General features: G+C 40.8%; 1 protein-coding gene across 1 annotated transcript; it reads left to right on the top strand.

The window, feature by feature from the left end:
- LOC131534746 (acetylcholine receptor subunit delta-like) lies at positions 1-23846 on the top strand. The gene is made up of 9 exons (XM_058767803.1): positions 1-556; positions 14128-14309; positions 14399-14443; positions 17074-17180; positions 18164-18336; positions 18438-18598; positions 21974-22184; positions 22816-22947; positions 23283-23846. The coding sequence occupies exons 1-9, from the start codon at positions 1-3 to the stop codon at positions 23456-23458; spliced, it is 1743 nt and encodes a 580-aa protein (XP_058623786.1). The 3' UTR covers positions 23459-23846.
- The last annotated feature ends 1554 nt before the right edge of the window (positions 23847-25400 follow it).

Below are 25400 nucleotides of genomic sequence, written 5' to 3'. Positions count from 1 at the left end.
ATGGGAATCTTCTTGTACCCAGCTCCTGGTCGACAGAGGAACCAGGCCCCAGCCAGTGGGCCGCATCCTTGCCCACAAGACAATCGCCCTTTTGGGTGGTATGCTGAAGACCTCTTCGAGGTAGGCCAGGAGCTGGGGATTAGAGGGAGCACCCTCATCCACCTGTTTTTAGCGGGCCTGGATGAGCCTGTCAACCGGGAGGAGCTGGGGGAGCTAGATACGTGGTCCTATTGGGAGATGGTCGACCACGTCATCTACTTGAAGGAGGTGGAGCTGCGAGAGGGTGCCCCCCTCCCAGTCTGGGCTGTTGCTCCAGAACCTCCTCGGATCGGGCCAGCCACTTCCAGTGTCTCGGGGTCTTTCTTTGGGCGCCCCGGGCTGAGACGCAGCGTGGAGGATCCTCCGCTGATGTCGGTGAGGGGAGCGGCGGCACCCACTCACAAGGCTCCCGCGCCCGCTCACAAAGCTACCGAAGCAGGGATATCCGCGGAGCTTTTCTCTGAGGGGGCAGGGCTCATCTCAGGCCTTCTCGAGGCGGCAGTGCCCGCTCACGATCGTCCCAAAGCGGCGGTGCCCGCTCACAAAGCTCCTGAGGCGGCGGTGCCCGCTCACAAGGCTCCCGAAGCGGCGGTGCCCGCTCACAAGGCTCCCGAAGCGGCGGTGCCCGCTCACGATCCTCGGCGGTGCCCGCTCACAAGGCTCCAGCGGCGGTGCCCGCTCACAAGGCTCCAGCGGCGGTGCCCGCTCACAAGGCTCCCGAAGCGGCGGTGCCCGCTCACAAGGCTCCCGAAGCGGCGGTGCCCGCTCACAAGGCTCCCGAAGCGGCGGTGCCCGCTCACAAGGCTCCCGAAGCGGCGGTGCCCGCTCACGATCCTTTCGAGGCGGCGGTGCCCGCTCACGATCCTCTCGAGGCGGCGGTGCCCGCTCACAAAGCTCCCGAAGCGGCGGTTCCCACTCACGATCCTCTCGAGGCGGCGGTGCCCGCTCACAAGGCTCCCGGCGGTGTCCGCTCACAAGGCTCCCGGCGGCGGTGCCCGCTCACAAGGCTCCCGGCGGTGCCCGCTCACAAGGCTCAGCGGCGGTGCCCGCTCACAAGGCTCCCGAGGCGGCGGTGCCCGCTCACAAGGCTCCCGAGGCGGCGGTGCCCGCTCACAAGGCTCCCGAGGCGGCGGTGCCCGCTCACGATCCTTCGAGGCGGCGGTGCCCGCTCACGATCCTCTCGGCGGCGGTGCCCGCTCACAAAGCTCCCGAAGCGGCGGTTCCCGCTCACGATCCTCTCGAGGCGGCGGTGCCCGCTCACAAGGCTCCCGAAGCGGCGGTGCCCGCTCACAAGGCTCCCGAAGCGGCGGTGCCCACTCACGATCCTTTCGAGGCGGCGGTGGCCGCTCACGATCGGCCCGAAGCGGCGGTGGCCGCTCACGATCCTCACAGAATCCCCGAAGCGGCGGTGCCCGCACACAAGGTTCCCGAGGCGGCGGTGTCCGCACACAGGGTTCCCGAGGCGGCGGTAGCCATACACGATCGTCCCGAAATGGCGGTGGCCGTTCAAGATCGTCCCGAAGCGGCGATGGCCGCTCACGATCCTCACAGGATCCCCAAAGCGGTGTCTGCTCGCGGTCCTCCCGAGGTGGCGGTGTCCGCACACAACGTTCCTCTCGAGGCGGCGGTGTCCGCTCACAAAGCTCCCGATTCTCCCGAAGCGGCGGTGTTCGCTCACGTTCCTCTCGAGGCGGCGGCGCCCGCTCACAATGCTCCCGAGGCGGCGGTGTCCGCTCACGTTCCTCTCGAGGCGGCGGTGTCCGCTCACAAAGCTCCCGATTCTCCCGAAGCGGCGGTGTTCACTCACGTTCCTCTCGAGGCGGCGGCGCCCGCTCATGATCCTCCCGAGGCGGCGGCGCCCGTTCACAAGGCTCCCGAAGCAGCGGGGCCAGCCATTGCCCGTTTCAGGGTGGCAGCTCCGCACACACTGCTGTGGTGGCCGCTGGTTCTACCCTGGGTCCCCATCCCACCGGCGCTGCCTCAGTCCCCAGGTCCCCCACCAGCACATGGACCTGGCCCCCCATCCCTCCCCTTCCCCTGCTCCGTTCCCGCCTGGCCATCCCCCTGGTTGGGTGCTTGGAAATGTCTGGAAGCCATTCCTTAGAGGGGGGGTCCTGTCATGAATCCGGGTCCACGATGCTCCCTCTCACCACCAGAGGTCACTGTCTCCCGGATTCAATTCCCCAAACTCCACTCACCTCATTATTGTTTCATTTGCCCCAGCTGTGTTCCTGATTGCCGTCCCTACTTAAGCTCCCTGTGTTTTCTGTTCTGGGCTCGGTTGTTCCACTTTGGTGCCAGGTAATGCCTGTGATATCTGTCTGCCTTGTGCCCCGTGTATGTCTTGTTTTCAGTGCTTGTGTTAGCTCTGGCTTTTTCCCCTTCGGGGTGGTTTAATTTGTGTTTTGGTTTATTTTGTAATTTGTAAATAAAGGAAACACCATTTGCCAGCATTTGAGTCTTCGTCTCTCCCATCCCGTGACACTCAATCACCTCACTTCTGTGTGAAGTAAGTGATCGCCATGCTCTCCAGAAAATTCATCAAAAAAGAGTTTGAAGCAACTGTGCTTGTTTGGACTTTGCTCAGACCGAGTTGATAATCCGAACAATCGGTGTCATTACATGATTAAAGCACATAACCTTACTGCAGATCGCCTGCTGATTAATGATAGTTCAGAAATGCAGGAAAATCTGTGTCGTTTTTGCAATGTGCAATAAATCCAGAGTGGCGCCCTATCATGGCTGGAGCTCCATTTGTTGTCGTAGATACCAGTTTGTCAAGGGGCACACAATTTTCCATCAAGTCAAGTTGAGCTTTATTGTCATTCCGCTACATGCGGGGGCATACAGTGGAACGAAATATCGTGCCTCACAGGACCACGGTGCTACATAAATACAGGCATACAACAATAGAGTAAGACAATATAAACCTATACACAACTATCCTTCTGATAGATTTTGACTATAAATATACTATCTATAAAAAGTACCTATACAAACTATACGAATGCTTCAGATAAATACTGTACATGTGCAAGGAGAAACATTGAGTTCAAGCAGCTGGCTGGGGAACAGTGCAGGAGGATTTGTAGTGCATGAGCATGTAAACATACATATATTACTGAGTTCTTTTTGTGGGATTTGTGTACACACAGCAGTGTGTGTGAAAAGTGACTAGTGCGCATAGAGGAGGAGAGTGTACAGGCCCACTCACCTGTGTGTAGCACACTTCGAATTGCACGTTACATGTTACAGGAGGTAGGGGGTTTTTATGGGGGTTCAGAGAGGGGCGGGGTGATTTGAGTTCAGGGCTCTCACAGCCTGGGGGAAAAAGCTGTTGAGCAGTCTGGCAGAGCGGGCTCTGATGCTCCGGTACCATCTTCCTGATGGTAGGAGCTGGAAGAGACTGTGGGAGGGGTGTGTGGAGTCCTTCACGATACTATTGGCTTTGCTGGAGCATCGTGTGAGGAAAATATCCAGGATGGAGGGGAGAGGGGCACCGATGATCCTTGCAGCGGTGTTCACTGTCCGCTGGAGGGTCTTGCGGTCTGCTGCGGTACAGTTCCGTACCAGACAGTGATGCAGCTGGTCAGCACACTCTCAATGGTGCCCCTGTAGAAAGTGGTGAGGATGGGTGGAGGAGACTTGCTCTTTTCAGCCGGGCGGAGGAAGTGTAGGCGCTGTTGTGCCTTCTTGGAGAGTGACATGGTGTTGGTGGACCAGGTGAGATCCTCTGTGATGTGCACCCCCAGGAATTTAGTGCTGCTGACTCTCTCCACAGTCGAGCTGTCGATGGTCAGTGGGGGGTGATCAACGGAGTTTCTCCTGAAGTCCATCACAACCTCCTTTGTCTTACTCACATTGAGGGACAGGTTGTTAGTGCCACACCATTCAGCCAGCTGTGCCACTTCCTCTCTGTAGTGCGTTTCATCGTTGTTGCTGATGAGACCTACCACTGTTGTGTCATCAGCAAACTTGATGATGTGGTTGGAGCTGGACTTGGCAGTGCAGTCGTGGGTCAGCAGCGTGAAGAGCAGCGGGCTGAGCACACAGCCTTGTGGGGCACCTGTGTTCAGTGTGGTAGTGCTCGAGGTGTTGTGGCCGACACGGACTGACTGAGGTCTTCCGGTTAGAAAGTCCAGGATCCAATTGCAGAGGGAATTGTTAAGGCCCAGCAGGTTGAGTTTATTTATGAGCTGTTGTGGGATTATTGTGTTGAATGCTGAGCTGAAGTCAATGAACAGCATTCTAACATAAGTGTCTTTGTTTTCTAGGTGGGTAAGAGCTAGGTGGAGGGTGGAGGAAATTGCATCGTCCGTAGAGCGGTTCGGACGGTATGCAAACTGGAGCGGATCGAGTGTGTTGGGAGGCTGGTTTTGATGTTGTGCATGACTAACCTCTCAAAGCACTTCATTATGATTGAGTCAGTGCTATGGGATGGTAGTCATTTAGACAGGACACAGGTGATTTCTTTGGTACCGGTATGATTGTTGTGGATTTGAGACATGTGGGGACGACTGCCTGGCTCAGCGAGGTGTTGAAGATATCTGTTAGGACATCTGTCAGCTGTGCAGCACAGTCTTTCAGTACACGGCCAGGTATGTTGTCGGGACCCGCAGCCTTACGTGGGTTGATCCTAGATAGGGACTTCCTTACGTCGGCTGGAGACAGACAGAGCGCCTGGTCGTTGGGAGGTGTGGGCAGTTTTTGTGCAGGTGTGTCATTCTGCATTTCAAACCGTGAGTAAAAGTGGTTGAGTGTATCTGGGAGGGATGTGTCATCATCACAGGCCTGTGGCGGGGGCTTGTAGTCTGTGATGGTCTGAATAGCTTGCCACAGGCTCCGTGTGTCACTGCTGTCTGTGAAGTGATTGTTGATTTTTTGAGCATATGACCGTTTTGCTTTTTTGATGCTGCGGGACAGATTGGCTCTTGCTGTTTTGAGGGCTGCTTTATCTTCTGATCTGAATGCTTCATCTCTGGACTTTAGCAGCCCACGAACCTCTGCTGTCATCCATGGCTTCTGGTTGGCGCGTGTGGTGATGGTCTTGGTGACTGTCACATCATCAGTGCACTTTTGGATGTAAGCAGTCACAGTTTCAGTGTACTCCTGCAGGTCTGTGTGGTTGTTGTAGGTGGCCGCCTCTTTGAACATGTTCCAGTCTGTGTCCTGGAAGCAGTCCTGCAGTGCTGAGGTGGCATTGTTTGGCCATACCTTGATCTGTTTGTGAACCGGTTTGGCCAGTTTCAGAAGTGGTCTGTATGCTGGGATTAGCATAACAGAGATGTGTTCAGTACCCGAGGTGGGGCGGGGTTCAGCTTTGTATGCGCTCTTAACTGTTGTGTAAACAAAGTCCAGTGTGTTATTTCCCCTTGTTGCAAAGTTCACATGTTGGTAGAACTTTGGCAAAACTGTCTTTAAGTTTGCGTGGTTGAAGTCACCGGCTATGATGAAAAAGCCGTCGGGGTTATTTGTTTGTTGTTCGCTGATGGCGCTGTACAGCTCATGAAGCGCGTCCTTTGCGTTTGCGCACGGGGGGATGTATACCGCGACAATAACAATGGCCGTGAACTCCCGCGGCAGATAGAACGGTCGACACTTCACAAACATAAACTCCACCAGCGATGAACAGTGTTTTGTCACTACCCCAGCATTGTTACACCATTCTTTGTTGACGTACACACACAAGCCACCGCCGCGAGTCTTACCAGACAGTGATGAATCTCTGTCCGCACGGTAGCAAGTTAGTCCGTGCAGCTGAATGACGGAGTCCGGGATGTTGTCGTTCAGCCATGTTTCAGTGAAAACAAACACACAACAATCCCTTGTCTCATGCTGTGTAGATCGACTGAGTTGAATTAAGTCCAGTTTGTTTTCCAGAGAGCGAACGTTTGAGAGCATGAGTTTTGGAAGAGCCGGTCTTGTGGGGTTTTCCCTCAGCCTAGCTCGTATACCTCCGCGCTTACCGCGCTTCCGTCCTCTCTCACACCGCTTGCGACGCCGCCTTGTGTGGGTAGCGACAGTAGGCGAGGCCGCGGTCTCGAGGTCCGGCTTCAGCAGTAAACAGAGGCCTCGTAGCTTCTCAGTAGCCGCCGGCGAGAGTTGGTCTTTGTATGCGTTGCCGATATCTAAAAGTCTTTGGCGAACATATATGAGTTTAGGAGTGATTTCCTTATGAACTAGCGGTAAATTTACACTATTTGGAGACGAACAGACGACATTAAAAGACAAAAAAAGCACCGTCTTTGGGACCTCGAGCAGCCGCTGCGTCTGATCGCGCCGCCATCTTGGATCCTAAATATCCAAGACTTCCATGCAGTAGTTATTGAAAACGTTGTAGATGTTAACTCCTCTGGTCGTGGTTTTCAAAGGAAGCAGTGTCAAAAACTCCTATTTGGTGGAAGAATCATCAAGAATCATCACTCATGCAGCCCCAAACCATGACACTCCCACCACCATACTTGACTTTAGGCAAGACACACTTGTCTTTGTACTCCTCACCTGGTTGCCGCCACACACGCTTGACACCACCTGAACCAAATAAGTTTATCTTTGTCTCATCAGACCACAGGACATTGTTCCAGTAATCCTTAGTCCTTAGTCTGCTTGTCTTCAGCAAACTGTTTGCGGGCTTTCTTGTGCATAATCTTTAGAAGAGGCTTCCTTCTGGGACAACAGCCATGTAGACCAATTTGATGCAGTGTGCGGCGCATGGTCTGAGCACTGACAGGCTGATCCCCCACCCCTTTAACCTCTGCAGCAATGCTGGCAGCACTCATACGTCTATTTCCCAAACACAACCTCTGGATATGGGGTGTAGTTTCTTACTTCGGAAATTAATATCATTGGTTATGTTGGAAGTATTTCTGTTTTAAAACATGAAGGCGAGCCAATGTAATGTCACATAAGCAATGTGCAAAAGAGTTATGCCGGTGAATGTCTGAATCTCAGCCAATTCACTATGCAGAAAGTGAAGGTAAAAATGGAATGGCGGAGTAATGACAGACAGAGCTTTCAGCATCTGATGCCGAATAATTTATGTTTTTGACAATATCTCTCGCTATTGTCGATAAAAGATAATCGTCTTTCGACGCACCCCAGCAAGGGGAGGTTATTGCGGTGCCGTCCGCTATGCCACTGGGCAGACAGCACGCTGCCTGTTATGTTGTTTGGGCTGCCTTGTTGAGCGCAGTTGCACTGAAAACATTATATTTCACATACTTTAAGCTCTTTTATTTTCCAAATGTAATAGGATTAGTCCATTTTTTTTTCTATTGTTGGTTGTTAGTCTGTTATATTGTAATTACATCTGAATGTTCATACATGAATAAAAATAATAATGGTTGATATGTCAAACAAATACTTTATTTGCATTAGAGGGGGTGGGACACCAGTCTATATTAGCTCACTCTGATTGGATGAAAAGTATTCTTGGTGAGCTACTTTCAGTCAGGCTGTGAGCTACTGATGGGAAGTTCGGATCATTTTACCGACTCGGACCTTTGAGTCTTGTTCAGCAAAATCTTTTTTCGAGTCATTTCATTCATTTTGTTCATTTTTGTAAAATATAATTAAAATGTTACGTGCTACTTCCCTAACATGTCTGCAAACGTTGATCACACTACAAACAATTCAAAACTATAATGCTATAAGAAACAGAAAAGATTAATTCATTGTTTACCTGGGTCTTCAGTCTATAATTAGCTCACCTCACCTCTTATCTGACAAGTCTTCGGGTTTGAGTCGTTCGTTCATCACGTGACAGCCCCATAAACTTAACCAATGCAGTCTGAGCCGGAAGGAGAATTGATTAGTTCATCTCTCGAGTCTTTGGGTTGGAGTCGTTAGGCGTGTTCGACTTGATAATCAGAATGATCAGTGTATGACATCAAAGTAACGCGAGAGTGATTCGAAAGCGGGTCCATCTGCTCTCTTATCGCTCTCGCAGTACTTTCTGCTCAGCACTGCTTCAAGTCGAACACACCTGTTCGTTTATCATGTGACAGCCCCATAAACTTAACCAATGCAATCTGAGCCGGAAAGAGAATTGATTAGTTCATCTCTCGAGTCTTCGTTCTTTTGTCATGTGACATGACAGCATTGGATATAGAAATTAGTTAATTTACAAGCTTCCTTACAAACGGTTGCATAGTTGTTATTATTATTATTATTATTAGTAGTAGTAGTAGTATTATTATCATTATTATAATTATTTACTCTCACAGTTACGTGATGCGTTTCTGGTCTCAAATTGTAGCTTTTTATTTCTTACAGTTTATAAATGTGTGAATTTCTGTCATGATGGTTCTACACTGAATGTGGTAACAAAGGTAATAAAGAGTTGGTTATTATTAGTCCCTTTCTGGCTCAGACTGCATAGGTTAAGTTTATTGGGCTGTCACGTGATGAACGAACGACTTGAAAAATCCGAAGAGTCGAGAGCTAAACTAATCAATTCTCTTTCAGGCTCAGACTGCATCGGTTAAGCTTATGGGGCTGTCACATGATGAACAAACGACTCAAACCCGAAGACTCGAAAGGTGAACTAATTCCAGTACAGAACCTATAGAATGTTATGCATGCGCGAATGAATGAATCACTCCCCGAGACGACTTGTTCTTCCCGAGTCACATTAAAGATTCGTTCAAAAACGACCCATCACTACTGGTAACTCGCGAGCGATGTGTCAGAGACTCCCGCATTACTGCGGTTAAGCCAGCCGTCAAGTCGAAAAGCATGGTCAATCTCGCTGCCACGTTATTTTGAGGGTCGCACATAAACTGCCTATTACAGTAAAATCGTCAGAGAGCTGATCTGAATGCAGTGCTCTTCCAGTGAACGCGATTTTTTTTCCAACATACAGTCCATAACTGTCTGATGTTGAATACCAAAATAAAAGCCCTCCAAAATAAGAGCAAGAATATACGCTTGCTGCGTCTCTACATTCAAAAACCTATCAAAATAAAAGTTCTAGATTGCACAGACCAGTTCGACCTCAGATTGAGAGTACACCTTCCCACAGTGTCAGCTGCACCTTTTCAGGACTGTCTGATGTGGAATTACAAAATAAGAGCCTCCCAAATCTCATAGATATGCTGCTGCATCTCTACATTCAAAAACCTATATATATATATATATATATATATATAAAAAAAGGTACTAGATTGCACAGACCAGTTTCACCTCAGATTGAGAGTACACCTTGCCACGGTGTCAGCTGCACCTTCTCAGGACTGTGTGATGTAGAATTACAAAATAAAGGCCTCCTAAATCTCATAAATACACTGCTGCATCTCTACATTCAAATAGCTATAAAAATAAAAGTTCTAGATTGCACAGACTAGTTTCATAAAGTAATTTAAAAGTACAGTAATTGACCAGTACAATATTACAATCTAGCCACATACAGTGATGGCCAAAATTATTGCTTCAAGAGACCTAACTGCAAAGCTTCCTGAAAACTATGCACAAGTGTATCTAGGACAAATCTGTTTTAAACGCAAAGGATGGTTGGGCGGCCTCCCCTGATTTCAGGGTATTTCCAAGCAGATGGTCCCCCTAAATCCCGAATGCTAAGCATGGGTTCCCCCACTTTTGGAACATGGGAAAGTTTTATAGCCTGTCCCATTGTTATTGTTTCCCCATTGTAGTGATCAGTGGTTTCTGTGTTTGGACACTAGACCCTTGAGTGTTTGGTCAATGATGGGAGTTGTTAATAATGTCATTGTGAAGTGGTATGATTCACTGATCACAGCAATCAGCAGATGAGCCATTGTACAAATAAACTCATTTACGGCTCGAGCATGCATTGTGGCATGAAAAACTTATTTTTGATTATCACCATTGTTGAGGTTTGTAAGATGAGTGTTGATATCTGTGTCTCAAGTGTGTCTCAACTTTAGAAGAAGAAGACTTACATATTGATATCTCGATTGAATTGATGTTTAAGTGATTAGCTTCCCCAGCAGCCATAATTGCAGATGGTGCCATCTTAAGCTGCAGTAGAAGTTTTCTATGCCTGGTTTGATTTGACAGAAGTCATGAGACTGATTACTCTCTCCCTAGCGAATCACATTGATGGATACAAATGAAATAAAAAAGCATGTAATGACCACAAACAGAGGGAAAATAGCGGAGTAAAATTACAGACACAACTTAAAATGTACTAAAAGTGTACAATTTTTAAACTACTTAAAAAAAGTACCATTTCTGAGAAAAACTACTTTGTTACATTCAGTCCTGTGTTTACATAAGGTATGAGATGTAAATAGCGACCATGTTATGGAGGATGATCAGATATTTCTATTTACTTAGCTGAAACAACACGCTTGGCCAACTACAGAGAGAAACTAGTTGCCAGACAACAAACATGTGGCCAGTGGCAACATCACTACATGTCAGTATGGTTCAGCATGGTTAGGTTCTATAACTGGAACACTTCCTTACTGTTTTTAGAACATTTCGGCCCAAAGCAGCTATTGTCATAAGCAGTGATGGGAATAACGGTGCTATAAATAAACGGCGTTACTAACGGCGTTATTTTTTTCAGTAACGAGTAATCAAATGAATTACTGTTTCCCCCGTTACAACGCCGTTACCGTTATTGACAATAAAATGTGGCGTTAGTATATTATATTATTAGAATAATTTTTCAGTTCATTTGAATGGATGCGCAGTGTAGCTGTATTTGACGTACCATAAACTCTAGTGTGAAGCGCACAACTCGCCGTCGCTTTCTCTCACATACACGCACGCAAAGAAAGATACAGAGCAAGAGAGTCTTTCATAACATGCAGAATTGACGCGCTACATGTAAACGATATTATTTGTTGTATTTTCCTGTCAAAATAACGGAGTTCCTTTGGAATTCTTCAGCTTTTAAGAACTGCCGGTTTCTCTGGTAGTAGGCGGAGCTAATGCGCAAACGACAATCTCATTGGCTGGCACTCACACATCATCATCCCTCTTTTGATTTCAGCAAATCAATTCGAGGAACGCAGACAACGTGATTAATATTCATGAACCCAGCAGCTCTTTAATCCTTAGTGCGTTTTATATTGATGACAAATATGCATTCATACTTGGTTATTCTAATTCCTAAAGTTCTATCATCATATAATATTAAATTATCATAATATTATATTAGAATGCTTGACTGACTGATACTAAGTGTCAGTAGATAAATAGTGTAGATTAATGTACAATGTTTTATAATAATAATTTATTATTTTTAGTGTCCATTTTATTAATTTAACATATTTAATATTGGGGGCATCCAAAGTTATTTGACATTTGAACAAAACAAACAGTTTTTAAAAAGTAACGCAATAGTTACTTTCCCTGGTAATTAGTTACTTTTATAACGATGTAACTCAGTTACTAACTCAGTTACTATTTGTGAGAAGTAACTAGTAACTATAACTAATTACTTTTTTAAAGTAACGTGCCCAACACTGGTCATAAGCACATTTTCCTCCCCAACATGTTATATTTTTAGTCACATGATTATTAGTTTTCCTGCTCTTGCAGAGTAGAATTCAGACATAATATTGTATATATAATAAGAATATGCTTCATTTTACCAAGAATTGATTGATATTAACATTTGACATATGAATTATCATTAACACACATACTGTACCAACAACACAATTCCTATAAACTATTCAATAGTTATTTATAATGGTACCAGGTTATGTTATATTTAAGGGTAATTGGATAAACTCTGCCAAAAATGGTGGTAACTTTCAGTGTAAGTAGCCACACCATATATAAACACACACACACAGTTAGATCGATATATATTTGGACACAGGCACAATTTGTATTATTTTAGCTGCTGACCAAAACATATTCAAGTTGCAGTTATATAATTAATATGAGCTTAAAGTGCACACTCTGATCTTTCTGATCGCATCAAAATTGGAGGAAAGCTTAAGGAATTACCGCTCTTTAATATGTACCCCCCTCCTTTCAAGGGACCATAAGTAATTGGACAGTTGACTCAAAAGCTGTTTTATGGACAGGCGTGGGCTATTCCTTTGTTATTTCTACATCAATTAAGCAGGTAAAAGGTCTGGAGTTGATTCTAAGTGTGCCATTCGCATTTGGAAGCTGTTGCTGTGAACCCACATAATGCAGTCAAAGGATCTCATAAGTGAAACTGAAATTGTTAGGCTTCAAAAACAAAACAAACATAAAAAGGCCTGGACGTCCATGGAGGACAACAGTGGTGGATGATCAGAGGATCGTCTTTGTGGTAAAGAAAAACCCTTTCACAACATCCAGCCAAGAGAAGAACACTCTCCAGGAGGTAGACGTGTCACTGTCAAAGTCTACAAATCAAATGGAGCAAAGTCGATTGGGCAGCGCTTCATAGTACAAGAGGAGATGACCCAAAACATACTGCAAAAGCAACCCCAGGAGTTTTTGAAGGTAAAAATTGGAATATTCTCCAATGGCCAAGTCAATCTCCTGATTTCAACCCGATTGAGCATGCATTTCACTTGCTGAAGACAAAACTAAAGGCAGAAAGTCCCACAAACAGACAAAAACTGAAGTCAGCTGCAGTAAAGGCCTGGAAAAGCATCACAAAAGAGGAAACCCAATCTTTGGTGATGTCCATGAGTTCCAGACTTAAGGCAGTCATTACCTGCAAAGGATTCTCAACAAAATGTTAAAAATGAACATTTTATTTATGATTATATTTGTTTTTCCAATTACATTTGTGCCCCTGAAAATGGGGGGTCTGTGTATAAAAATAGTTGTAATCCCTAAGCATTTTATGTTATACAACCCGAATTCCAGAAATGTTGGGACGTTTTTTTTATATTTGAATAAAATGAAAACAAAAGACTTTCAGACTTTCACATGAGCCAATATTTCATTCACAATAGAACATAGAGAACATAACAAATGCTTAAACGGAGAAATTTTACACTTTTATCCACTAAATGAGCTCATTTTAAATTTGATGCCTGCTACAGGTTTAAAAAAAGTTGGCACAGGGGCAACAAAGGGCTGAAAAAGCAAGAAATCTTGAAAAGATTCAGCCGGGAGAACATCTAGCAACTAATTAAGTTAATTGACATCAGGTCAGTAACATGATTAGCTATAAAAGGGATGTCTTAGAGAGGCAGAGTCTCTCAGAAGTAAAGATGGGCAGAGGCTCTCCAATCTGTGAAAGAGTGTGTAAAAAGATTGTTGAATACTTTAAAAACAACGTTCCTCAACGTCAAATTTCAAAGGCTTTGCAAATCTCATCATCTACAGTGCATAACATCATCAAAAGATTCAGAGAAACTGGAGAAATCTCTGTGTGTAAGGGACAAGGCAGAATACCTTTGTTGGATTCCCATGGTCTTTGGGCCCTCAGACGACACTGTATCACTCATCGGCATGATTCCATCATTGACATTACTAAATGAGCCCAGGAATACTTCCAGAAACCACTGTCGGTAAACACAATCAGCTAATTTCTAATCTAATTCCAGCTAAGTTCTATAGAGAACATTTGGCGCATAATTAAATGAAAAATACATCAAAGACGACCACAAATTCTTCAGCAATTGGAAACCTAAATCAGGCAAGAATGGGACCATATTCCAACACCAAAAACTCCAGAAACTCACATCCTTGATGCCCAGACGTCTTCAAACTGTTTTGAAAAGAAGAGGAGATGCTACACCATGGTAAACATGCCCCCGTCCAAACTATTTTGAGACCTGTAGCAGGCATCAAATTTAAAATGAGCTCATTTTGTGCATAAAATTGTAAAATTTCTCAGTTTAAATATTTTTTATGTTATCTATGTTCTATTGTGAATAAAATATTGGCTCATGTGATTTGAAATTCTTTTAGTTTTCATTTTATTCAAATTTAAACACCATCCCAACATTTCCGGAATTCGTGTGTGTTTTTTTTTTTCAACCCCTTTGAATTAAAGCTTAAAGTCTGCACTACAATTTCATCTTGATTGTTCTATCACAATTCTACAGTGGTGGCATACAGAGCCGAAATTATGAAAATTGTGTCAGTGTCCAAATATATATGGACCTAACTGTATGTAACAAATTTATATCTTCACAGGATGGGCGTCTGCTTTTACAAACTGCGAAGAAAGCACAGTTTATGGTACTGCTTATAAGGCACTTCTTGAACATCTCGGCTTGAACAAGACTGACGTTCCAAAAATCCACCTACAGCCCTACTTCATGGACCCTCCTGATGAAGTTTATGTGGACCTGTATGTGACATCCATCATAGATGTGGTATGAGTCCAGCATGATTTATCTTCTTATACAAGTCATGAGTGTCAAATAGATGTAATGTCATTATTTAACACTTAATTTATCTGCAGAATGAAAAAGCCCAGAGCCTCTCAACGCAGGTCAAAATGATGACTGTAAGTTTTTTATTTTTTGTTTTATTTTTTTATGTAACAATATTTTGCTCTTATCTCGGTGTTTCTCAGTATATAAAACTTGATTGAATGTGACCAGAAGATTTATTTGAATATCAAGCATTTCATCCTTGTCAATGCATCCTTAGTAGTGAAGTGGTTGCTTCACTATTTTTATTGTTCCTAACTTTTCTCTGTTTACCTCTCTGTATTGGTAATGCAAAACCACTATTTTTTAAATCATACTTAGTTTTACCACAGCCGGTTTTTGTGTCGTGGCCCATAACAACTTTTGGTTAAACAGGTGATTGCGGAACCCCAGTGGTGGACAAAGTACACAAATCGAGTACTCAAATATAACTACATATAGCCTAAAAGTTATTACTCCTATTCAATTTTGCTTACTCCTATTCAATTTTGCTTGAGTAAAACAGACACTATATAGTATGGCAAAATGTGTTTATTTAAAAAAAAATAACTCTATGCAGAGATACCAGTTTTATGCATGGGTATTAATTTGATTTATTTTAATGTTAAGCATTCATACAAGACTTAAACGTTGTACAGCAGTTCACAAATAAGATTTGTCATGACATTCATGGCCTAAATATAATACTAAAATTTGGCATTAGTAACATACTTTTCATGCCATCAGTCGCACACTGACTCAAGCACAGACTGGTTTCTGGTTGATTCTGAGTCAGACGTGAAGAATCACTCTGCCTGGATCATTGAACCAGTGAGTTGTTGATTAGAACAAATAATTCAGTAACTAATTATCTAGTTCACAAAATCTGAAATTTGATATGGTGTCTTGGAATGGGTGTTGATTTCTTTCTTTTTAAAATAATGAGGAATAAAATTTTCATGAAATGTAGTGGAATAAAAAGTACAATATTGTGTTTTGGAATGTAGTGAAATTAAGTTTCCAAAAGTAAAAATACTGTTACGCACAGTATAAACCTGTGGTACCCAACCATGTTCATTAAGAGCCTTCCAACACTACACATTCTGCATCTCTCCATTGTCTGACAGACTCATTTCAGGTCTTGGAATCTCTACTAATGAGCTGATGATCTGAATCAGGTGTGATTGATGAACCCCTGGTATAGCCTAAAGTACGAAATAGTACAATATAGTATGAAGTACAATAAAGTACCTTACTTGAAAAATGTATATAAGTACAGTAGTGAAGTAAAAAAAAAATACTTTGTTTGATTTTTGGGTTTAAATATTAATAGAGTAAGATGCCCCCAGAGTAAGATTGATAAGAACATTTTAAATATAAAGTGTTAAATGGGACATTTACCTTTTTGTTTATTTTTTTGCATTTAGTTAGGTTTCTGGAGTTTCTGATCTTTTGATCTAATATTATGAAATATGCTTATGCAACATAGGCCTATACGTAAACAAATAGTAATGCTATAACTGATATGTTGTGTGCATACAAGAGGCTCTGGCGTGATCACTGATAATGTTCCAGTGGGGGAAATTATTATTTTTTTCTTCTTCTTCATTTTTTTGGTCATAAAGATAGGAGTAAGAGGTTTTACTTTTATTTATTACACATAACAGGAACAGAACGGTGCCTTCGTAAAATAAAGAAAACAAACAGGATATGCTTTTTTAATTAATTTTTTTACTATGGCAGTTACACGCTGTAAATCAGACACAAGAATTAATAAATATTTCCAGCTCAGTCACTTATGGAAAGATAAACTGTAGTTCGTCTGGTCCCAACAATGTAAACCTTCCTCTTGATTCAACAAATAACTGACAACAGCTACAAAATCTGCAAGTTAGAAAATCATAAACTGAGAAAATGCCAAGGTGTCTGGAAAGAGGTTTGTTAAAATTATATTTACATTCCGCCTGGTCATGTGCTGAGCCTGAGAAGTGGCGTCTTCCACTTGTTGTGTTGGGCCACATTGCAGGAAGAAAGGAGCTGGGTTCAGTTTAAACAATCTTGAAAGCAAAGGTTGTGGACAATGAACTCCTGAGCACTGGGAAGGTCTTTGGTCTTGAACACACAGATTAAGGAGCCCCGAATGTGAAAGTCCTTAAGCAGAAGATCTGGACAATCTGTAAAAACACACAGATGGAGGATCCCCAAAGAAAGGATTCTGAAGTTGGTGCAGAAGATTGATGCAGAGACTGAAATCTGAACATAGATTTTTGAACACTGAACATAAATGTGCTGTCAAAAGAAAAATGAATTTAATCTGGGTTTCATAATTCAGGAAAAAATCATACTAAAATGTATTTTAAATTCATAATAAAAGGACTGTATAAAAAGTGTTTATTGTGTTTGAACTTGTTTTGAGGGCAGCACACTTGGCATTGCTTGAGGATTTCACTGTGCATGCTCTCAGGCAAGAGTGTGTCTTTTGCGTGCATCATATGCTGAGATACTGAGGTGTCCATAAACACCTGTAACTGTTGTTGGTCACGACACAAAGATGGCTGCTTTGGTAAAATAAAAAAAATAGTAATAATAACAACAATAATAATAATAATACTGGTGATTTTGCAATACCAATGCGTAAAGTTCTTAAAGAAAAAGAAAGAAAGATGGTACAGTAAAACTTGAGCAGGACTGACTTTCTGTGAACCTTATATTCATTACTTTGCAGGCTTGGTTCAATAACATGGGGTGGCAATACGATCAGTTTTGTGGAATTGAGGGAATTCCAGCAAAAAAAGATATGTTTTGGACTCCAGACATTATTATCAAAGAAAGGTATTTATTTATTCATTCAATTATTTATTTTTTTTTTTTAATCTTAATTTTCTTTTTGCCTTTTTTTGCCACTTTCATATATAGGAATAGTACTGAAAGAATGAGAAATTTGTGTAGAAGAAGGGACAATGAAATCAGGAAATGGAAATTAAACTAATTAAAATAAAATACACATCTGATCAGTGCTTACACTTCAGATGTGATCAGTTAATCAGACACTTCAATCAACAATCATTATCACCTCGATGCTATTCTGTCTTGACATGTTCTGTTGGAATAAAAGTTTTCTGAACAGTCTAATACAACCAGATATGACAGACGAGACCAAAAAAAAAAAAAAAAAACTAACAAAGCACTCAAGGGTCTACAGATCAAATGCAGCAACCACTGATCACCACAGTGGTGACTTTAAATGTTTGTTCCTCTTTCCTTCAGTGTGTCGTCTCTAATGCTCAGTGATTACTTTATCTCATTAACTCCATGACTTTTTCAGTGTTATTTTAAAGAAGTGTTTGACCAGCTATTTTTGAAGGCTTGATTGTGTTTATGGGGTGCAATGTAACATTGTTCATGCTTTGTTTTTTAAAAATCACATAATTTTTTCATATATTTTACCTTTATTCTACACTGCTTTTTCCATTCTTCTAAAATGGCCTGTTGAGTTTCTGGTTCTATGAAGCCCCTCCCTCAGAAATACGCAATGGGCTCAGGTTGGTTAGCTGGCCATGTGTGTTGTGATTCGCTAACCACCTAGTGCACGTTGTCCGGAAACATCACGCCCCTTACCATAATGGGTAGCATGTCTGAACAAAGCCTAACCAATCTCTAAAAAAAATTTTGCTCTATATTTTTTTCACATAAGTGACTTTCAGTAGTCTGTACAAATTGCATTAAATTAGTATAGCCCTTTAATTATGCTTTGTATCTTTAATTATGTCAGTCATAATGATCAGCATTACAGTTTGTTGTTGTTGTTTGTTTAGCATCAAAACAGATTTTGGAACAAAGGAGTCTCCATATATACAGCTACTCTGGTGGGAACTGTCAGTCTCAGTTGATATTTTAGCTCTGACCACCGCTTGTAAGATGGACCTCTACAGATTTCCCTTCGACACCCAAATCTGCAAAATAACACTTCACTCTGCAGTGCTTACAAGTACATCTAAAATACAAGACAAAACAACATTTTTATATAAATTAATTTTTAGAAAATAATAATAATAAGAAAATTGTTTATTTTGTTTCTGTTTTTCATAGTTGAAGAGCTTACCATCGATCCATTCTCTGATAATAAAAACATTACGCAAGAATCCAAGGAGTTCTTTCAGGCCCAGGGAGAGTGGGAACTCCTCAGTATAGATGCTTCTAAATCTAATGCCACTCTTCTAGATGATTTACAGGATCTTCTGATATACAAGGTACAGAACACAGAGTATAGAGTGTAAGATTAATTATTAAAAAATAAATGTATGAATAGAATGCTAAAAAGCCTGGCCATCTGTCCATTCGCAGTGTGCAAAACATGTGTATTATTATTATTATTATTATGTTACTTTTATTTTAATGATGACAATTTTTCATTTTTTTTTTTTTTTTTACTTTCTCACACATCAAGTTGCAGAGTAGATCTACATTTCACAAAAACAAAGAAATCCAACCTTTAGATTCAAAAATTTAGATTGGTTCAGTGCCTAAAATACAGGTACATCTAAAAAAAATTTAATATTGTGAAACTTTTTTTTTTTTAGAGCTTGCAGCTCATGAAAGTCAAAAATACAGTATCTCAAAATATTAGAATATTTACATTTGCATTACATTAAATGATCATGCAAATTCCAGGTATCTCTTTTTATTTGAACCCACACTAATGGGGAAGACTGCTGACTTGGCAATGGTCCAGATGACAATCATTGACACCCTTCACAAAGAGGGTATGTCACAGAAGGTCATTACTGAAATGGATGGCTGTTCTCCAAGTGCTGTATCAAAGTATATTAAATGCAAAGTTGACTGGAAGGAAGAAATTGGGTAGGAAAAGGTGCACAAGCAACAGGGATGACCGCAAGCTTGAGAATACTGTCAAGCAAAGCCGATTCAAACACTTGGGAGAGCTTCAAAAGGAGTGGACTGAAGCTGGAGTCAGTGCATCAAGAGTCACCACGCTCAGATGTCTTCAGGAAAAGGGTTACCAAGCCACTTCTGAAACAGAAACAACGTCAGAAGCATCTTACCTGGGCTAAGGAGAAAAAGAACTGGACTGTTGCTCAGTGGTCCAAAGTCCTCTTTTCAGATAAAAGTAAATTTTGCATTTCATTTGGAAATCAAGGTCTGGAGTCTGGAGGAAGAGGCACAGAACCCAAGCTGCTTGAAGTCCAGTGTGAAGTTTCCGAAGTCAGTGATGATTTGGGGTGCCGTGACGTCTGCTGGTGTTGGTCAATTGTGTTTTATGAAGTCCAAAGCCAATGCAGCCGTCTACCAGGAGATTTTGGACCACTTTATGCTTCCATCTGCTGACTAGCTTTATGGAGATGCTGATTTCCTTTTCCAGCAGGACTTTAGCACCTGCCCACAGTGCTAAAACCACTTCCAAGTGGTCTGCTGACCACTACTGATATTACTGTGCTTGATTGGCCAGCCAACATGCCTGACCTGAACCCCATATGGAATATATGGGATTTTTTCAAGAGAAAGATGAGAAACAGTCGATCCAACAATACAGACGAGCTGAAGGCTCAATAGTGCCTCAGCAGTGCCACAGGCTGATTGCGTCCATGCCACACCTCACTGATGCTGGTGTTTGTGCTAAAGGAGCCCTGACCAAGTACTGAGTGCAGAAATGAACATACTTTAAAGAACTTGAACTTTTATGTTTTGCAAATCCTTTTTTGATTGAACAAGGAAATATTCTAATATTTTGTGATACTGGATTTTTGACTTTCATGAGCTGTAAGCTCTAATCATCAAAATTAAAACAACAACAACAACAACAACAATAATAATAATGAATAGACTTTTGAAATGTTTTACTTTACATGTAATGAATCTAGAATATATGAAAGACTTTTTGAAATGTTACAAAAAGAAATTACTTTTTCACGATATTCTAATTTTTTTGAGATTCACCTGTATATTCAGATAAAAAATTTCAAATTGTAATAATATTTCACAATAGTACTGTATTTTTAATCAAATAAATCCTGCCATCTTGGTCATAAGAGACTTACAGAGAATTACAACATAAAATTCATGTTTCCAAAAAACTTTGTACTGTATCATAGTATGTATCATGTAAGATACATTGCTTATAAAATTACATATAAAATATTACATTCAGATATGTGTTTTGGAAATTTCAAACCAGTTCTATAGTCAATAAGTATGGTATCTACAGTATATCTGAAAACTATAAACTGTGTTCCAAATTATTATGGAATTATGAAGGAAAAAATTTGATATTATATTTCTCATACACTGTAAAAAATGGCCGTGATTTTAACGGTAAAAAACTGTGAAAGTGCTACAGTAAAAACATGTTAAATGGTTAACGGTAAATTCCCCTAATATATACGGTGAAAAACTGTAATAGACATTTCAAACAATTTTACAGTGAAATACCATTTTTAGAAGTGAAAAAGAATGTAAAATCTACAGGAAAAAAACGTAAATTGACGTTCCCAGAATTCCCTGCATTGCATTTCAAATTTTGTTTGAATTTGATGTTTTTTCTTTGAAATAACTATGTTTCTTAGTTTTTTCTTATCAGTTATGTTTATAAGGGTTGTATGTTACATCTAATGTTGTTAAATGAATGTTTATTGCATATTTCAGTTTAATGAGTCTCACCATTATGATGTTTAGTGTTTGTGTGAATGACACTGCGCACCTTCTATATATGTTATTATTTAAAAGCTGCTTGTGATGGGCTTTGGTTCATCATGTGACTTTCTCATCACCACCTGCATTTGGTGGTTATCAGTGTATTTCAAAGGTACAAAACAGATTTCAGTACTTCAATAGGTTAGTATATTAACATTATATCAGTTAATGAAATCATGGTATTTACTGTAAATTTAAGTTAAAACTGTAAAACCTAAAATTTATTTTTTACGGTAGAATTCCGGCAACCACAGCTGCTGATTTTTTACTGTAAATTTTACGGAATTTTTAACTGGCGTCGATCTCAGACAGCTTTGTTAAATAGTTTGCCAGGTCTTCTTAGGTAAATGGAAAAAGATTTCACATTATTGTCAGTCCTCTGTCGTGTGTCTTCCTCCCTGCTGTGTGCACCGTGACAATTATCTAGCAAGTCACAGTTCTCATGAAATATGGGGAAAAAGAAAGATCTTTCTGAAGAGGAAAAACATGAAACAGTGCAATGTCTTGCAAAAGGCATGAAGAAGCCTAATATTTCGTGAAAACTGAATAGAAGTTATCGAACTGTGAAAAGATTTGTAAGTAATTTAGAGTGCACAAGAACTCGATCAGATCAAGGCTTATTAAGCAAAGTTTCTCTCAAACTTTGTCCCAACAACCTCTCCATGCAGGCTGACAGTTGTGCATAAAGTAGCATTCAGCCACTGAAAGCTTTTAAATTTTGGCACAAAGTTTTTCACACATTCTGTGTTAATAAAATAGCTAGTATGTCTGATTATATTATAATTATTTAATGTTTAATTCCTCTCATTTTATCTATTGTATTATACACAAAACTGTTAACACCCCTGATCTCAATTTCAGTACTGATTTGGTTTCACTGCTGTATTGTTTAGACATTTTCTGTTTGTATATCGCAGATCACCATCAAGAGAAGACCTCTACTATATGTCATAAACATTATAATACCAGTATTTTTCTTCCTTGTGCTGGATGTAATGTCCTTCTTCATTGATGCAAGTGGAGCAGACAAGCTGAGCTTTAAAGTGACTTTACTGCTGTCTATTTCTGTTCTGTTGCTGATTCTTAATGACACGCTGCCCTCTACAGCTGATAAAATCCCACTGATTGGTGAGTCCAACACTGACATGCTCATTATGGCTTAACTAGTTAAAACTGCAATCCAGAAGCTGGCATTTATCCTAGGGTACAAAGAATATTTTTTTTTACTATGAAACAAAAAAGAGTCAGTTGCACTTACTATACAATGAACATTTATTGACATGCTTTAAGTACTATTTAAAGGGGACATTGGATGAAATTTTCACTTTTTTTTAGCTTGTCTTGTATTTAGTTAGGTCTCTGGCATGTCTGCCAGTTCAGAAAAGCTGAAAAGAAAACATGCAGCCAGTTCTTTATGGGCTGTCTGAGTCAAACTGTGTCATCCAGCGAGCTGCTAAATAATCATAGCAACTGGACATTCAATGTCCCCTTTAAGCAATTATTGGAGAGGGTCACAGACCCAGTGTTTACACTTTTCAAGGAAATCAACCTACTAATGACTTACTTAGCTATAGTTTTCTCTATATTTATGGAAAGAAAGCATTTTAACATGAACAAAAAAAAAAAAAGAACTGCAGAGTAACATAACACATGCCTCCACTTAATTTAAACATCCAAAATCCAACATAATTTAAACAAACAAAAAATGTTATTTCAAAGGCATTTTAGCTGTTGTCTTCATAGTTTGTTCTCTTCACAGGCATTTACTGCAGTGTGATTTTCAGTCTCATTGGTATCAGCATTCTGGAGACCATCCTTGTGAGTTTTCTGTTGACTAAAGGAGCAGAGAAAAGATCAGTGGAAACAACAGCTGCTACTAGTGCTGGAGATGGTAAGAGTCAAGACAGCATCCAATTCTGACATATTTTTTCTTTCTTATCTTATACTTACAGTTCTCAAATTAAGGTTTATTAGTGGAATTAAGTTTAAGATTTGCTTGTCTTGTCTTTTTGGTACATAGGAAAAGGGAAAGCAAATAAAATTAATCTTTGAGTAAACCACATCAAAGCCACATGCTATCCGTCTTTTCTACTTCTTCTTTTTTTTTTTTTCTATGAAAGTGTCAGCATTGATTCTTCATTGAAGAATTGTATATATGAGATAATGCAGACCACACTAAATATAGTGTTTATTCAGAGCAGACATGTTTTGTATTTCCTCTTATAGATGTTGTAAGAGACCTTCAGAGCCCTTCAGACACAGTCAGAGTTCAGAATGGCGTGCAGAGATCTCTGTGCTGGACCAGAGCGGCAAGAATCATAGATGTGACCTTCTTGGTTCTTTATACAATCACTATTATTGTGTTTCTGACCATGCTTGGGAAGAGTTGGATTTCATACTGATGTCTCATATACATGAAATGCCACACAATACTAATTGTTATTTAGAGTTTGTACATAGTTTATACAGACATTAATAAAAAATTTAAAAACATCATATTATAATTAATTGGAAAGATGTCATGTATATCATTATGGATATTTGATTATTCTTGTATTCCCTTACACGTCAGTAATTCATTTATTATGCTGGCTGGTTTGTGGTGTCTGGTCATAGTCAGAGGATGCAGGGTTAACTAATACCTTTAAGTTCATCCGTCAACTGCTTGATCGAAACAAAAAATGTAGCTTGCTTAGCCACGTTAATACAACTTTTTAAGTCAATGTGGGGAATAAATTGTATTATTTTATCGAATAAATCATTACACTCTATTGAGGAGAAGTTGGAAGAATACAAGTCACTGTAGAATTTATAGATTTTCTTACTTATTAGATTAGGATCTGTGCATTCAACACCATTAATCATTAGTGACAGGATTGAGTTACTCGATTGTCGTCTTTTTTTCTAATCTGCAAAAGTAAGAAGTACTTTTTTCAACCTCTTCTATCCATTTAGCTTTAGTATGTATGTGTATGTATATATATATATATATATATATATATATATATATATATGCACCTTTAGCTTTCCTAATGTAAATATTGTCCAGTTCTAATTGTAGAGACATTTTGCTTTTTCTACAATACAGTGAGAACTATTACTTTTACAAAATAAGAACATTGCTTTTCTTTTAACCTTATTTTGAATGCCCCTAACATTCAGTGACATGAAAAAAATGGCACTTTGGTAAAGTTGGTTTTATATTCGCACATTCGGAGTTCCGCGTTCAACAACTTTCTAATTATTTGTGCAATAAAGTACATTTTTGCAAATTCTATTCAGCGACATGATTGTCAGTCTACTACATTTTTCACAATTGATCAAAATGGCCAAGTATTGTTTTAACGGCATATTTGCGAACGCCCACTGAATGTCCAGTGCAGTGGGGCAAACAAGATAGGGACTGTCTAAAAAGTTTTATTTTTTATTCATTGTGTGCAAACAGACAACTACATTTTAGCCCAGTGGTTTTCAAACTTGTTCCTGGGGACCCACAGCTCTGCACATTTTGCATGTCTCCCTAATTTACACACCTGATTCAGATCATCAGCTCATTAGGAAAGAGCTCCGTGAACTCAAATAAGTGTGTCAGATAAGGGAGACATGCAAAATGTGCAGAGCAGTGGGTCCCCAGGAACAGGATTGAAAATCACTGTTTTAGCCAACTACAGATGTACCAGCAAATATCACTCACATTATGTCTTCTAATGATATAGATTTTCCTTTAGCAACAATAAAAATTACATTGCAATGATTGTGTTTAAAAAATGTTTAGGAAATGAAAAAGAATGTACATGAACTGTAATTTGGTAACAATCCAGATAAGTGGAAAATCATGTGTAATCTCCTGAACATAGTTAATGGCTTCATTTTACAACTGTTTTTTATTTATTTATTTGCCACAAAAAGAACAAGAACTGTGTTGGTGTGTGTCAGGGAGTCTCTGTCACCTCAGTCATCAGCCCCAGTGCACACCAGATCCCAATCACCCAAATTCTGATTGCCCACACCTGTCTCAGCTCATTAGACTCCCTATATCACTGCACTCTCCCCACAGCCTAATCGTCTGGTCTACAGTTTGCATTACCTGTCTTCTTCTATTTACTTACCTGTGCTTACATACCCCTTAGACGCTCCATTGCTCCACCGTTCCGCTTCTCCACCTCTCCTTCGCTCATCTGGATCACATGCAAGAGACAATCACCCGTTACATTACAGCTAAGAGACTTCTAGGCACTCAATACTCACCTATGGACTGTTGCCTCTTTCTCTTCTTTCCCAACCTGTTAATAAACCTGTTGTTTGATCACTTACCTTTGTCTCTCTGGTTCGTATGCTGACAGA

The sequence above is a fragment of the Onychostoma macrolepis genome, chromosome 03 (assembly GCF_012432095.1).
Source record: "Onychostoma macrolepis isolate SWU-2019 chromosome 03, ASM1243209v1, whole genome shotgun sequence".
In the NCBI taxonomy this organism is placed as follows: Eukaryota; Metazoa; Chordata; class Actinopteri; order Cypriniformes; family Cyprinidae; genus Onychostoma; species Onychostoma macrolepis.
Note: the sequence above shows the minus strand (reverse complement) of the source record. Positions and strands in the feature narration are given on the sequence as shown.

Bases quoted from the DNA above. Each gene is read 5' to 3' on its own strand.
- LOC131534746 (XM_058767803.1), top strand. From the start codon at position 1: ATGGGAATCTTCTTGTACCCAGCTCCTGGTCGACAGAGGAACCAGGCC. The intron at 557-14,127 runs GTCCCAAAGCGG...ATATCTTCACAG, and splicing joins GGCAGTGCCCGCTCACGATC to GATGGGCGTCTGCTTTTACA. The intron at 14,444-17,073 runs GTAAGTTTTTTA...ATTACTTTGCAG, and splicing joins CGCAGGTCAAAATGATGACT to GCTTGGTTCAATAACATGGG.